Source organism: Penicillium lagena (genome assembly GCF_028827675.1).
Source record: "Penicillium lagena strain IBT 129212 chromosome Unknown utg000002l_segment0_segment0, whole genome shotgun sequence".
In the NCBI taxonomy this organism is placed as follows: Eukaryota; Fungi; Ascomycota; class Eurotiomycetes; order Eurotiales; family Aspergillaceae; genus Penicillium; species Penicillium lagena.
Window position 1 is genome coordinate 5,485,553 of NW_026623223.1, and position 12,938 is coordinate 5,498,490.

Here is a 12,938-nt window from a genome sequence, read left to right on the forward strand (position 1 = left end):
TGGTGCGAAGAAAGGGAAGACAGACAAGGCGAGGATAACAAGAAGCCTCGGGAACACAAAACGGGACACGAAGGCGGTGAGAAGTATAGGATTTGTATACGAATGTTTAAATTATGTTGAACTAGTACAACTAACGTATTGACTAAAAACAGACAAGCTATTTCTTGCCCTCGGTCATGGCACCTCCCGTGCTCTCGACTACACTACCCTTGCGCCGCTTGGCGATGGTGAAGCCACCGAGCAGGAGGAAGACCGCTTCCAGACCCAGAATGACGGCCAGCGTGACCATGGCGCCAATGACACCAGCAACGGGGCGCGAGATCCCGCCAGAGCCACCAGAGGATGAGTCGTCGGATGTGGAAGAGGCGGTCGAGCTCGAGGTCGCGCACGTACCCGTTGTGAGGCCGCAGACGTCGCACCACTCCGAGTCGCTGGTGACGGCAACCTTCTGGGTCTCCGACACAAAGTCGGACCAGGACATCAGCTCGTTCCTCGTACCGTACAGCGGATAGGCCACCGGCTCGTCAGATCCGGTGAGGGTACCGTTATGGAAGGTGAAGCGCACGCTGATATCATCGGTGCTCGGGATGCCGCTGCCAGTCGCGTTCGTCACCAGCTCCCACACCGCGGAGGACGCATAGTCCGGGATACCGGTGAAATTCACCGAGGCCTTGGGCAGTCCCATCACCCCGAAGAGCGAGAGGAAGGTACCGTAGGAGCCGAACTGAACGCCCAGCAGCTCACCCTGGCCGGTGACGGTGGCGTTGAGGCCCTGCAGGATCTCGCCGGCCAGAGAGGCACCGGCAATGGCCCGCACGGGTTCGGAGGCATTGTAGGCCAGGCCGTACTCGTGGGCATTGGCCAGGGTCAGGAGCTGGTCGTACGCCGCGTCGGTCAGCAGGTCCTCATGTGGGAACGACGCGTTGTGGATCCGGGCGACATTCAGGTAGTCGAAGATCGTGTAGGCGTTCAGGTAAGACGTGGAGGACTCGTTGAAGGCCGCGGTCAGCATGGGCGCCAGGGACTTATAGAAGTCGTTGGTAGAGGAGAGCAGCTCCAGGTACTCGCTGGAGTAGAAATAGTCATTGCTGCTGACAGTGGCCTTGGGGCAGCCCGTGGCACCCTCCAGCCAGGCCGAGTTCTCGCTGTCATCGCCGGTAGAAACGACGGAGATCGGGATCAGCTGGTAGCCACCCAGCGGCGACTGAACAGTCGTCCCGTTGGCGATCTTGTTCTCGCCAAGGGTCGGGCCGACGGGAGGGTACACGCCCTGCATGAAACCCGTGCCGGAGTTTTGCAACACCGCATCCGAGGGTGCCGAGGCGAGGACCTGGGTGAGGTCGACGACATTGGGGCTGATGCCCTCGATATACTTGGCCGAGGAGTTGTCGATGTAGCGGTTATTGTAGAAAGTGCCCGCCGCAAAGACCTCGTGGTAGCCCAGGTCGGTCAATACAGTGTTGCCGGAGATCTTGGCGGTACGATCACCGTGGCGCACGAAGAAGTATGCACCCAGCACACGCTCAGCCGAAGCTAGTGGTGCCACCATCGAGGCCGCCAGGAGGCCGGATTGAAGTGAAGCGCGCATGATTGATTATTGAGGAAATCGGAATAATCGTGCAGGACGAGAAGAGGAAAAAGCAAGACGGCAGTTGAGGGGAAAACCTCGTCTTTATCAGTGTTTTGCGTTCCTACTCTTCCACTACTACCCTTACCTGCAGCGTCCGTCCGCGGAAATCAACACCGACGGGCATGCAACCAATCAACCTATCACTTTCTGGCAAGGTTTTCTGGTTCGTGCCGGGCCATGAGTGACTAAGGTAGGCATGCTGAGCCTGCAGTGGCCAGTTAGGGCCAAGCGTGGCTCGTGGTGGAGTGCTCTGTGCTCTAGAGTCCTTTAACAGCACGCCAACCGCGGGGCCAGACACAGCTCTTGTCCGCTAAGACCCCACGCCATTACCAAATATTCTCTCGGAGGCCCCCGGTCGACCGGGAGCGATGCCCCACTGAGCTCCAACCAGTAAGTGCTGCCGTGCGACGCCGCGGTATGCCGGTCCTGCAGTCCGACCACTGGTCTCTGCGAGAGGATTGGCGATGGTCACTGACCTCGCGGCTTTGGAGACCCAAAGGGTTTAGCTAGATCTGCAGGCTAGATGATTCAAGTCAATGCATTCCAATTGGTAAAATTGTCCCGATATTCCGATTTCATCGCTATGTAAATGTCTTGTTTACTTCCCCTCTCGAGAATTCAGACCGCTACACCCTTATCGCCCATCAGCTCACACCCGTTGCGCACCACCCCAACCATGCCCCCGGTCTGAACGGCCTCGGACCCGCCACCTGCCAGCCTCCACTCAATCTCGGCCAGACCTTCTAGCCAGGTAATGCGAGTTTGGGCGGGGACTTCGAGCTGCTGTAGTTGCTCCGCCAACGCAGATAGTATATCAGCTAACGCCAGACCCTTGGTCGACTTGAGCGTCTGCACCGTGTTCAGGCACGAGGTCACATCGCTGGTCGACAGGATCGTAGTCATGATCTGCTGGATGTCGGCTGGGTGTGGCGCCGCAATGCAGTCGTAAATGGTCCCATTGGTGATCGTCTCAGATTCCGGGCGGGGTTCGGTTTGATTTTTCGTCGGCAGGGGCATGCTGCTGGCATGACAGGCTTGCAGGACATTCAGGGCCCGTCGCATATCACCTTTGCTGAGGGTGACAAGACTGTCCACCGCCTCGGGTTGGATGCGGACCTGCTCCTTTTCGATCACTTGGTCGACGAGAGTGCGGATGTCGGCCTCTTTGAGTGGGCTGAATCGGAACCGCGTGCATCGTGATAGCAGCGCGGGCGCAAGCTTGTGGGTGTAGTTGGCAATAATGCAGAATCGCGTATTGGCCGTGTACCGCTCCATAATCCGGCGGAGAGCCATTTGAGCTGCCGATGTCATGGCATCGGCCTCGTCGAGGATGATCAGCTTGAATCCAGCGAGGGAAGTACCGGCAGTGGACTGCGGTGCCATGGAGAAGATCTGTTTCGTGCTGGCGAACGTCTTGATCTGCTCGCGCACCACATCGATGCCGCGGTCGTCACTGGCGTTCAGTTCCAGCACCATCTGCCGCATGTTTTTATTGCCGTATATCCGTCGTGCCAGCGCGAGGATCGTGGAGGTCTTGCCGGTGCCGGGCGGGCCGTAGAGAAGAAGATGAGGGAGTCGCTATCATGTTGATTAGTATGCTGCTTCCCTCATGGGGCGAGATAGCAAATACATTTGCTTCGATAAAGCGATTGACAGTCGCGAGGATGTCCTGATGGCCAGAGACATCGTCTAGCGTGTGTGGCCGGTACTTTTCGACCCTGTGCAGGCATTAGAGTCGAGGTCGTGCGTTCATTCAGAGAGCATGGCTGACCAGGGCAGATTATCTTGAGCTTCGACCGGCAGGTCAGCGGCCGTTCTCTTCTTGCCAGCACTCTCCGAGCTGAACTGGACATCCTTCGAGGGCGCATCGACGTCCATCTCATCGTCGTAGTCGGACATGGCGGGCAATTCGACAGATCAAAAAGAAAACGACGCGTGAATCAATCAGGCGCGTAAAGAGGCTCGGGACGGAAAATCCTCCACTCCCGCCATGACATGCTGCCTGCCTTACGTGAGTGTGTTAAGTCCCCACCCATTATTCCTCCAACACCTCCACCACGACTCCTCTCTCTCTCTCTCACACACCTTACCCTTCACAATGCCAGTGAGTTCTGAGGTCGGTATGGTTTATAGCTCACACTGCTAATACTGTCCATCAGGCATATCATTCCATCTTCTTGGAGGACCGCGATGTCCCCGTCATAGGTAGCGATCCCCTCCCCGCCCCGGCGCAGCCACCTTACTCCAGAACACCGTCGAATTGACCGTGGTACTGCTCTCCAGGGAACTTCCCAATCCTGCCTCTGCGCACTCGCACCCGGGGTCCCGCATACACCCTCCCCCAGCTCCCTCCCAACACCTTGGACATCGACGTCACCCCGGACAACGAATCCTACGACTGTGTCGACGAGATCCTGTCGCTCTTCCGGGCCAATGTCCTGTTTCGCAACTTTGAGATCAATGGTCCGGCTGACCGCATGCTCATCTATGGGACCCTCTTCGTCAGCGAGTGTCTTGGCAAGGTCAAGCCGACCATGACCGCCCGGGATGCGGAGAAGGTAGGCATGAAATGATGTGCTGCAAAAGACACAAAAGTCCTGACATGGAGACGCTTAGGCCCTCATTAATGCCGCCCTCGAAAACTTCGCCGTCCCCGGTGATGTCTCGTTCCCGCTCAACCAGGCCTTTGAGCCCCCACGCGACCGCCAAGACGCAGAGAGTCTCCGGCAGTAGGTCTATACCTTCTGTGTCTGATCATTTACCGCTCTGACCGGGTTCACTCCTAGGTACATCTCGCAAGTGCGACAGGAAATCGCCGTCCGGCTACATGCTCGACTATACCCTGGCGGAGTCGGGCCGTCAAAGGTAAGCTCCATCCGAGTTCATTGGAAGGTCGCTAACGATACCCGCAGTTCTGGCTAAGTTTCACAAAGAGAAAGTTCATGGGGAAGAGCCTGTAGATGATGCCCGCATTTGCTATACATTGTACTTTCTTTCGAAGATTCAGCGCATGAAATGGAATTGTGATACTACTCCGCCCAGCTCACTTTTTGCGTAACAGGTTTAAAAGATGGAATCGTTATATTGGTACAGTGTGAAGCTGATGATTTTTATACAGATGTCGATGCCATCTCGACATCTGAATCACTGCCCGGGGTGGCCGTGCTGGTCACTTTCCGTCGTTTCCGGAAGGCGCCTGCGGCCTGGATCGTCTGGGTAGCGGGGAACACGCGAAGTCCATGGAAGAGATAGCCCTCTGCGCCGCCGCGGCTGGACATGAGGGGGTGGGTACGACCGGGCAGGACTTGCCACTGGCGCACGCGTAATGTGTGCAGGTTGGGAGGGAGCAGAATGGTGGGATCGAGTTCGAACTCTTCATTCAACGCGGCGTCTGAGCACCCTTGTGTCTCGATCTCCCGCTTCCGGTGGATGAATGCCGTCCTCCGAGCTGTGGAATACATGTCCATCAGCTGAGTGAGTGGCTCGATGGTTGGTGAATAGACGGCGACAGAGCCCGACCCAGCAAGCAGTGGCACCAGATGCTTGAGAATGCCTGCTGGCTCCATCAGGGCGCTAACAATCAGTCCATCAAATCCACCATCTCGCGCCTCATCCACCACGCCCTTGACCTTTTCCCATCGATTGCGCTTGTGGAAATATGCACTGCGTCTGCTCTGCTTGAAACTTTCTAGCTCCGATGCCGGGACGACGGGTGGCTCATTTCCGTAGATGGGATCTGCCATGGGGTCAATCAGCTGCATCCAGCTGATCGATTTGAGATGGGTGTGGAGAGGATGTGATTCGTCGGGTTTGTCCGTGTCGTAGCCAAAGTATTTCAAGAGGGATAGGTTCGGTTGTGAGTAAGAGTGGACGACGGTGATGGTGTTGCCGGATGCAGACATTGGGGCTTGACGGGGACGCTTGTTGTGAGTGGGCTGTTGCTCGTCCTCATCGCCCTCGTCTTCGTCCCGGGGGTATAGAATGCCCATGCGCTCGGCCATTGCCGCCACAACGAGGCCACCCGTATCGTCGACCACAAAGTACCGACTATTCGGCTTTGGCACTGGACTTGAATCCATCGCAAGATTTCCACCGTGGTGTACATTCGCCAAACAGCCGAGCAGACCGATATGTTCGTCCCGCAGCTCCAAGGTTCTCGCGGCATCCCGTCCCTCCAGAATATAGCTGGTGAGCAAACTCACGTCCATCGGGAAGATGGTAAATCGCTTGATGAACTTCTTGCGCTTCCGTAACGTGTACTTAGCCAGCGAGAAGGCGGTCTTTTGGTCCAATGCCGAGTGCGACTGCAAGATTTTCTCGACGATCTCTCGACCCGCCCCCGTGGCCGTCTTCTTCAGCTCTTCGATCTCCTGCACCGTCAATCGCTGCGTCGATGAATCGTCGATCGTCTCTCGGTTTGTCCGCATTGGGGTCCCATCCTCTTGCTCCAGGCCCTCACCTTCTCCGTCGACGTCGGCGTCTGCGATCAGGGCTTCGGCATGCAGTTCGGCGGCGGAAACGGCCCGCAGCACATGGCCATCCTTCTCGTCTGGGTTGTCAATTTCATAAGTCATGTAGAACGGCCGTCCGATGATCTGATTCGCGGGGAATAAGCCATATTTGCCCAAGTTGACGGTTCTGCATCGCGGCCATCAGCGCTGTCAGGTTAGGCTGCGGGGGGCACTCACGTATCCGGGATGAGCTTGACAATCTTCAGCACGTCTGACGGCAGCCGGAGGGCCACGAACTGGTGCGGCCGAATGTAGGAATGCATGCTCGGCAGGTACTCACAATCCTCCTCTGCTCCTCCATCTTGGGAACTTTTTTGCAGCCGAGTCCAGCTCCCGCCAATCACAGCCCGGGCGGTCAATTCCCGGGATTAGGTTTTCCCGATACCGTACGTGACCGATCTCTGGTCTCTCCGCAAGCAGAAAGTGGATGCCTGGTGACATACATCATTGTTGTTGCTCGGCGCTTCTCCAGGGCATGGCCCACCTGCCCTCCTCTAGCCAACATCAGATAGCCAGAACTCACTAGCCGAGCGTCGCCAACGTCTATTATTGGTGACACATCACGGCGCTTGGATCATAGCCCCTGCAGACCATCCCAGCTGTCTTCGATGGGTCCCGTACCTGATGGCTCACTTTCCCGAGACTACATCAACGGCAACCACCCCACCCCCCGAGACATAGGGCGTTGTGCTTTGTTTCTGGCATAGCTGGGGGCACCTTCTTTGGATCCTATCCTTCATTTTCAGCCTGATTTGGTTGCGGCTCTTGCTTGCTAAAATTATCCCGTCCAAAACCGCCCCCGCGTCACTCCATCTAGTACTAGTACATTTCGACTGGACGGACCCGGCTTCATGGTGCTGCGCAAATCGCCCCCACCACGCCTTGAGAACATCTCCAACAAGTGGGCTGCGCGGTCCGAGTCTCGCTCGACCACGTCCCCCGCGAGCTCTCTTCCCTCGCCTGGACAGCGTGCTCGCCTGAATCGCATCCCCTCCCAGGACTCAATATACTCCCCCGACCTCAATACATCACCCGCGTTCGACCTCATGCCGCTCGAAGAGGCACAAAAGTCCCCGGTCGGGTCCCCCACCAGCTACCGCCAGAGCCCCTGGCCAGATGACATTCAGGATCGAACGGCTCAGGATCGCCCAAGATCCACGCAGGAAGAAACAACTTCGGATGGTAGCGGCCACTTGGTTCCAGCCGTTCTGCGGACAGGTCCACAACCAGGACCGGCAGCCGATGGATGGCGCGGATCAACTCCGGATACCTTCAACGGGGTGTCTCCCATGCAGTTGCAGTCGAATAACCCGTTCCTGAAGCCGCGGACGTCGCGGCCCAGCCAGGACATGAGCGAGGAGAGCCAGCGTGATTCGCATACCACGTCTAGTAGTGGGCCGCTCAGCCAATGTACGTTCAGGCACCCACACCCTGGAAATGGCGGACACTAACTTCCTCTGTAGCGGAAGGCTATATTCCCATGACCGCACGACTGTCTCTTTGGGACAAGCACGGGCAAGAGCCATGGGCTGAACGTCAAGCTTCCTCTGTGCAAGACCCTGTATTTCCTGGCGACCATCAGCACGATCCGGACAGCCAACTTCCGGCTCAACCGGTCAGACAGCACTCGGACCCCCAGTCGATTTACTTTCAAGGGGAAAAAACAAACCCATATACCCCCTCTGTTGTTGTGACCCCCGACCCATCCAATAGAGACCCATTCGATGTGCAGCAAACCCAACACCCGCACACTCCAAGCAAACTCACCTTAGAGGCCGGAATCCATACCCCGTCGGCCACGATCTCCAGTGCAAACACGGCAACCACGGCAACCTCTCACGAACTCATCGATTTCGATGACACGGATCACTTGGGCGTCGAAACAGAGTCTTATTGTGCTCCATCGTCTGTGTACTCGTTCGAGGGCGGCGACGGGGCCAAGAAAAGGGAGCTTATGGACACCCCGGAGCTAGAACGGGCCTCGTATTTCTCCAAGGTTAATACGGAGTTGCAAAAGTTGTCGGCGCAAAGGACGAGTATCTCTGCTGCAGAGACCGCGCGACAGAAAGAGCAAAGGTCCGAGACCTATGCTATTCGACATGTCAACTGGACAGACCAGACGGGCCAACTGCAGGAATCCTCAGTTCTTGTTCAAAACAAGAACGGGCCATGCCCCCTGCTTGCATTGATCAATGCTCTAGTACTGCGCGCCGACCCTAAGATGCCAACACCGATTCTCAAGGCACTGCAATCCCGCGAGCAAATCTCGTTGGGGCTGCTGATCGAAGCAATGTTCGAGGAATTGACCATGTGTTTGAGTCCCGATGAGGAGTTCCCGGATATTGAAGCCCTAGCTCAATTCTTGACGATGTTGCACACCGGCATGAATGTCAACCCGCGTTTGACTTTGGTGAGCACCACGCGCAATCTTGAAAGCACAACAACTGATCTGTTGCCAGGAATCTGCCGACTCATTAGGCTCGTTTTTTCAAACCAGCGACCTTCGACTGTACAGTACATTTAGGGTGCCTTTGATCCATGGCTGGCTTGCATCATGGTCTAGTCCGACGCACGAAGCCATGTCTCGGGTCGCGCAATATCATGAGGATATCCAGCTCTTGCCCTTCCGCAAACACGAGCTCGAGGAGCGTGTGATGCGTGGTGAGCCTCTCACGTCAGAGGAAGAGCAGGCTATGGCGGACATCCAAACTATCCTGTCATTTGTGGACATCGAAACCGCCACGCAGTTAAGTCCCTTCGGTCTGACTCAACTAACCACAAAATTGGCTCCTGGCTCAGTCTCCATCCTCTTCCGCAACGACCATTTCTCTACTCTTTACAAGCATCCAACGTCACATCAACTCTACAGTCTGGTCACCGACGCAGGCTATGCAAACCATGCCGAGGTCGTTTGGGAATCCCTTGTCGATGTAACAGGCTTCAATGCAGGGTTTCTCTCTGGCGACTTTCGTCCTGTTGGGAACGACCCTTCGGCCATCTCCGGTCCTGCCGGTCCACGCACGTCAAGTGCTACTGCCAACCGCCCTCCTGCTACGAGTGAAGATCCCGAGAGGAAGCTATCCTCCCAGGAGCAAAGCGATGCAGATTACGCCTACGCGCTCTCTCTCCAGTTTCAGGAGGAAGAACAACGTGAGACTACCAGGAACGATCGTCGTACCTCCAGTCAACCCTCCCCTAGCATGAACAATCCACCCAACCGAACATCCAGTGCTGCCCAACCTGCCACTGGCCCTGATCCGAATGACCCCACTGCACCTCCTCCTTCATACGAACAGGCGGCCAATGGCCCGGCATATTCACCACCACAGCAGAGGAGATACCAGGCTACACCGACGAATCGAAACCGGCACTCGCAGGGCCACCACCCCCGCCGATCACCCGGTGCCATTCCCGTCGGGAGTTATGATCGAAATAGAGATCGGAACAAAGATTGCATCGTTATGTGATTTATCTATACGATCAGTATCTCATGCCGTTGCTATGGCGCAATAGGCCTTTTTTCTCTCTGTTCGCTGAACACACTTTTATGGTCCTTTTTTTTCCATCTAGCTAGCGGCATTTATTGATGACGGAACGAATTTGATGAAGTGATGCATGGCCCTGCAGTCAGAAAATTGGGGTCAGATGGATGGTGACCTTGTAGCTTAGAATATTTTGAACTATATTTAAGAACAAGCCTCCATCTGAATTGTGCTCCCAATCCACCACGGATCTATTTCCCGCTATACTCCGTCTTGCAGCGAGCGCCACAGCGGGGTGAGATGGACCTGAAACGGCGCAACGAGGTCCTTGATCTGCTGTTGTGGACCAATCGCTTCTCCAGTCTCGGGTTGGGTATTTGAAGAACTGCTGAAACCCCAACACGGGCCAAGTCTCCGGGGCAGTAATGTAAATTGCCTACCTTTGTGATGATCTACATGCGCGGACAACCTAGCCTTGGATCCTCCAACCCTCGTCTTTATACATCAAGCAACCCGATGGAACCATTTGATGTCGGTTCGCCGGCCCGCTTGGTGAATTGGTCAATTCACCATCGGCCTTGGCTTCTTCAAAGAGACGTTTCCCCGTGTACCTTAAGATGCTGCAGGGGTTTAACCCCCTTACTAGCAGGGATAAGCTTGACTCTTTCCCAAGTCCTTGACCAGAAATGGAAAAGGTATTACGGAGTCTACCTCCTTGCCGTGATATACTCGGAGTAGGATCTGTCACTCAGTTAGAATATGATAAATAGGAGAAAGTGCTCTGTGATAATCTCTTGAATGTAGCTACTATAACGGCAGACAGCCTTTGCGTCGGAATATTTCATCATGCGGGTTTTACTTGCTGCCGCTCTTGCGGCCATCGCCAGCACTACCCGAGCCCAGGTTGTGGGTTATGGCCAATGCATGTGTACCCTGTCTGCTGTGCTCAATATTTGGAGTCACTTAATTAACAGCATTCAGGTGGGGGAACTGGATACACTGGAAGCACGAGCTGCACTTCAGGCTTTTACTGCACTTCGCAGAATCCCTGTAAGCTCTTGAACGCCGATTTTTACTTGTCCAGGATTCGGCTTATATATCTCAAGACTACTATCAATGTGTTCCTGGAACCTCTACGACAAGCACTAAGACGACCACTTCAGTTCATTCAACGACGACAACGACAACTGCAACTACGTCGAAGACAACCCTAACGACAACTACCACAACATCCCAGACGACGACCTCGACAGGAGCCACTTGCACTGGAACATTCAGTTCTATTTCCGCATCCGATTTTGTTGCTAGCCTCCACCCGGGATGGAATCTGGGCAATACGCTAGAGGCCTATCCCGACGAAGGATCTTGGAATAACCCACCGGTGGTTGCATCCACATTCGAGATGGTGAAGTCTGCCGGGTTCAAGAGCGTTCGCATTCCAGGTCTGGACCGCAAAAATTCTTCCCACGATTTATATTGACGAGTTGCAGTTACCTACGCTTATCACTTCATCGGCGACTCCCCGGAGTGGACAGTCAATTCAACGTGGCTGCAGCGGGTTTCGACTGTAATTGATATGGCCACCTCCCTTGGCCTTCCCGCCATTGTCAATGTTCACCATGGTCAGAAAAATCTTCAACCCTAAAGTAGTACACCTCTTACTAATCGTTTTTAGATTCCTGGATTTGGGCCGATGTCACCCAGGCCGATGCTAATATTACTATGATCGAAGAGAAGTTCTACCGACTATGGTATCAAATTGGTACCGAGCTGGCCTGCAAGTCCAGCCTCGTTGCGTTCGAGCCCATCAACGAGCCGCCCTGTGATAATGCAGACAACGCTGCGGAAATTAACAGGTTGAATCAGATCTTCCTGCAGGCTATCAACGATGCTGGCGGATTCAACTCCCAGCGCGTTGTGACCTTAGTTGGTGGCGGTGAAGACAGCATCATGACCTCCGAGTGGTTTGTGGCTCCATCGGGCTTCTCGAATCCATATGCGATTCAGTTCCACTACTATAGTCCCTGTGGGTTTCAATCGTGCCATATCTTATATCTTTTTCCTGACTTTTTATAGACGACTTTATCTTCAGCGCTTGGTAAGAAACACCCCTGCACTGTAACTATTCCACTAACCCGCAGCAGGGGCAAGACTATCTGGGGTTCCGACGCCGATGAAGCTGCCTTGCTGTCCGACTTGACTTTGCTGCGTAATAATTTCACAAATGTCCCCATAGTGCTCGGCGAGTATGATGCTTCTCCTACCAACACCGAGCCAGCCGCTCGCTGGAAGTATGTTGACTATCTCATTCGCAACGCTCTCTCCTTTGATATCTCCTGCCTCCTCTGGGATAACGGTCTAGATCATCTGGACCGCACTACTGGTGTCTGGCGCGATCCGGAATCGATCTCGATGATCACCAAATCGACTGAATCCACCGCCAACAGCTTGCCAGACAGCACCGAGGACGACAACGCCGCCACGCAGTGGTCGTCGGCCTATATTTTCCATCAATACGGGACTGCCGTGGTGGCGCAGAGTTTGCCTTTCATTTTCAATGGAAATACGCTGTCCTCGATAAGCGACTCTACTGGCTCAAAATTGACATCTGGGACGGACTACTCTGTGTCCGGATCAAACATCACTTTCTCGGCCTCATATCTCTCCAAGCACTTGTCATCAACGACAGCGCCGGGAGTCATTGCAAACCTCACTGTGACTTTCTCTGGTGGTGACTCGTCACCCGTCATCCAGATTGTCCAATGGAAAACCCCGACTCTCTCATCCACCTCGGCCGTGGCATCTGCTGTCGAGGGTGCTGACCTCTCTATTCCAATCACATGGGGCGGACTGGCTACAGTGGCGGCTGTTAAGGGCATGACCACTAGTGGCGTTTATCTGGTGGATAGTTGGACGGAGTACCTTGGTCCTATACAGCAAGCTAGAATGGTAAGTCTCGCTTTCTTTGTAGGTTGTGTCTACGCTAATATTGAGCCGTGTAGACTTACTCGAGTCAATATAACTGGGACGCCTCGGATGTGATCATTACGTCCTCTGCTATTGCCTCTGTCATCGCTGGCGGTGAAACGACTGTCTTTACGTTTGAGTTCTTTCCTCGAGACAATGGTGCCGTGAATGCGGTCAATTTTACCTTGACAGTCTGAATGTGGTCCCTGGGGTCTATTGTGCGCTAGTCGATTGATAGGAAATGAATATATCGAACAATGATTTGTACCCATTCTACTTGATATAACACCCATTATTCCGATACCGACCAATTAATTCCATGCGCCGAGTTGCCCAAAGGTCGCGATA

General features: G+C 54.7%; 6 protein-coding genes across 6 annotated transcripts; 3 read left to right on the top strand and 3 right to left on the bottom strand.

Annotated features, from left to right (window-relative positions):
- Window positions 1–157: 157 nt before the first annotated feature.
- Window positions 158–1,588, bottom strand: N7510_005076 (uncharacterized protein; the record flags this gene model as incomplete). Its single annotated transcript, XM_056977002.1, has 1 exon — window positions 158–1,588. The coding sequence occupies one exon, from the start codon at window positions 1,586–1,588 to the stop codon at window positions 158–160; it is 1,431 nt and encodes a 476-aa protein (XP_056836958.1).
- A 660-nt stretch (window positions 1,589–2,248) lies between these two features.
- Window positions 2,249–3,529, bottom strand: N7510_005077 (replication factor C subunit 3; the record flags this gene model as incomplete). The annotated part of the gene is made up of 3 exons (XM_056977003.1): window positions 2,249–3,208; window positions 3,261–3,348; window positions 3,402–3,529. 3 exons carry the CDS (start codon window positions 3,527–3,529, stop codon window positions 2,249–2,251), a joined length of 1,176 nt encoding a protein of 391 aa, XP_056836959.1.
- Window positions 3,530–3,728: 199 nt separating this feature from the next.
- On the top strand, window positions 3,729–4,590 carry N7510_005078 (actin-related protein 2/3 complex subunit 3; the record flags this gene model as incomplete). The annotated part of the gene is made up of 6 exons (XM_056977004.1): window positions 3,729–3,734; window positions 3,790–3,835; window positions 3,914–4,188; window positions 4,247–4,359; window positions 4,417–4,495; window positions 4,543–4,590. 6 exons carry the CDS (start codon window positions 3,729–3,731, stop codon window positions 4,588–4,590), a joined length of 567 nt encoding a protein of 188 aa, XP_056836960.1.
- A 150-nt stretch (window positions 4,591–4,740) lies between these two features.
- Window positions 4,741–6,404, bottom strand: trm6 (tRNA 1-methyladenosine methyltransferase subunit GCD10; the record flags this gene model as incomplete). Its single annotated transcript, XM_056977005.1, has 2 exons — window positions 4,741–6,268; window positions 6,319–6,404. The coding sequence occupies 2 exons, from the start codon at window positions 6,402–6,404 to the stop codon at window positions 4,741–4,743; spliced, it is 1,614 nt and encodes a 537-aa protein (XP_056836961.1).
- Window positions 6,405–6,992: 588 nt separating this feature from the next.
- N7510_005080 (MINDY family deubiquitinase) lies at window positions 6,993–9,608 on the top strand (the record flags this gene model as incomplete). Its single annotated transcript, XM_056977006.1, has 3 exons — window positions 6,993–7,551; window positions 7,605–8,551; window positions 8,601–9,608. The coding sequence occupies 3 exons, from the start codon at window positions 6,993–6,995 to the stop codon at window positions 9,606–9,608; spliced, it is 2,514 nt and encodes an 837-aa protein (XP_056836962.1).
- An 840-nt stretch (window positions 9,609–10,448) lies between these two features.
- On the top strand, window positions 10,449–12,787 carry N7510_005081 (putative extracellular endoglucanase; the record flags this gene model as incomplete). Its single annotated transcript, XM_056977007.1, has 8 exons — window positions 10,449–10,551; window positions 10,605–10,673; window positions 10,730–11,065; window positions 11,114–11,245; window positions 11,299–11,649; window positions 11,700–11,721; window positions 11,768–12,572; window positions 12,626–12,787. Coding segments are annotated over 8 exons (1,980 nt in total), but the record flags the coding sequence as incomplete, so codon positions are not given.
- Window positions 12,788–12,938: the final 151 nt, after the last annotated feature.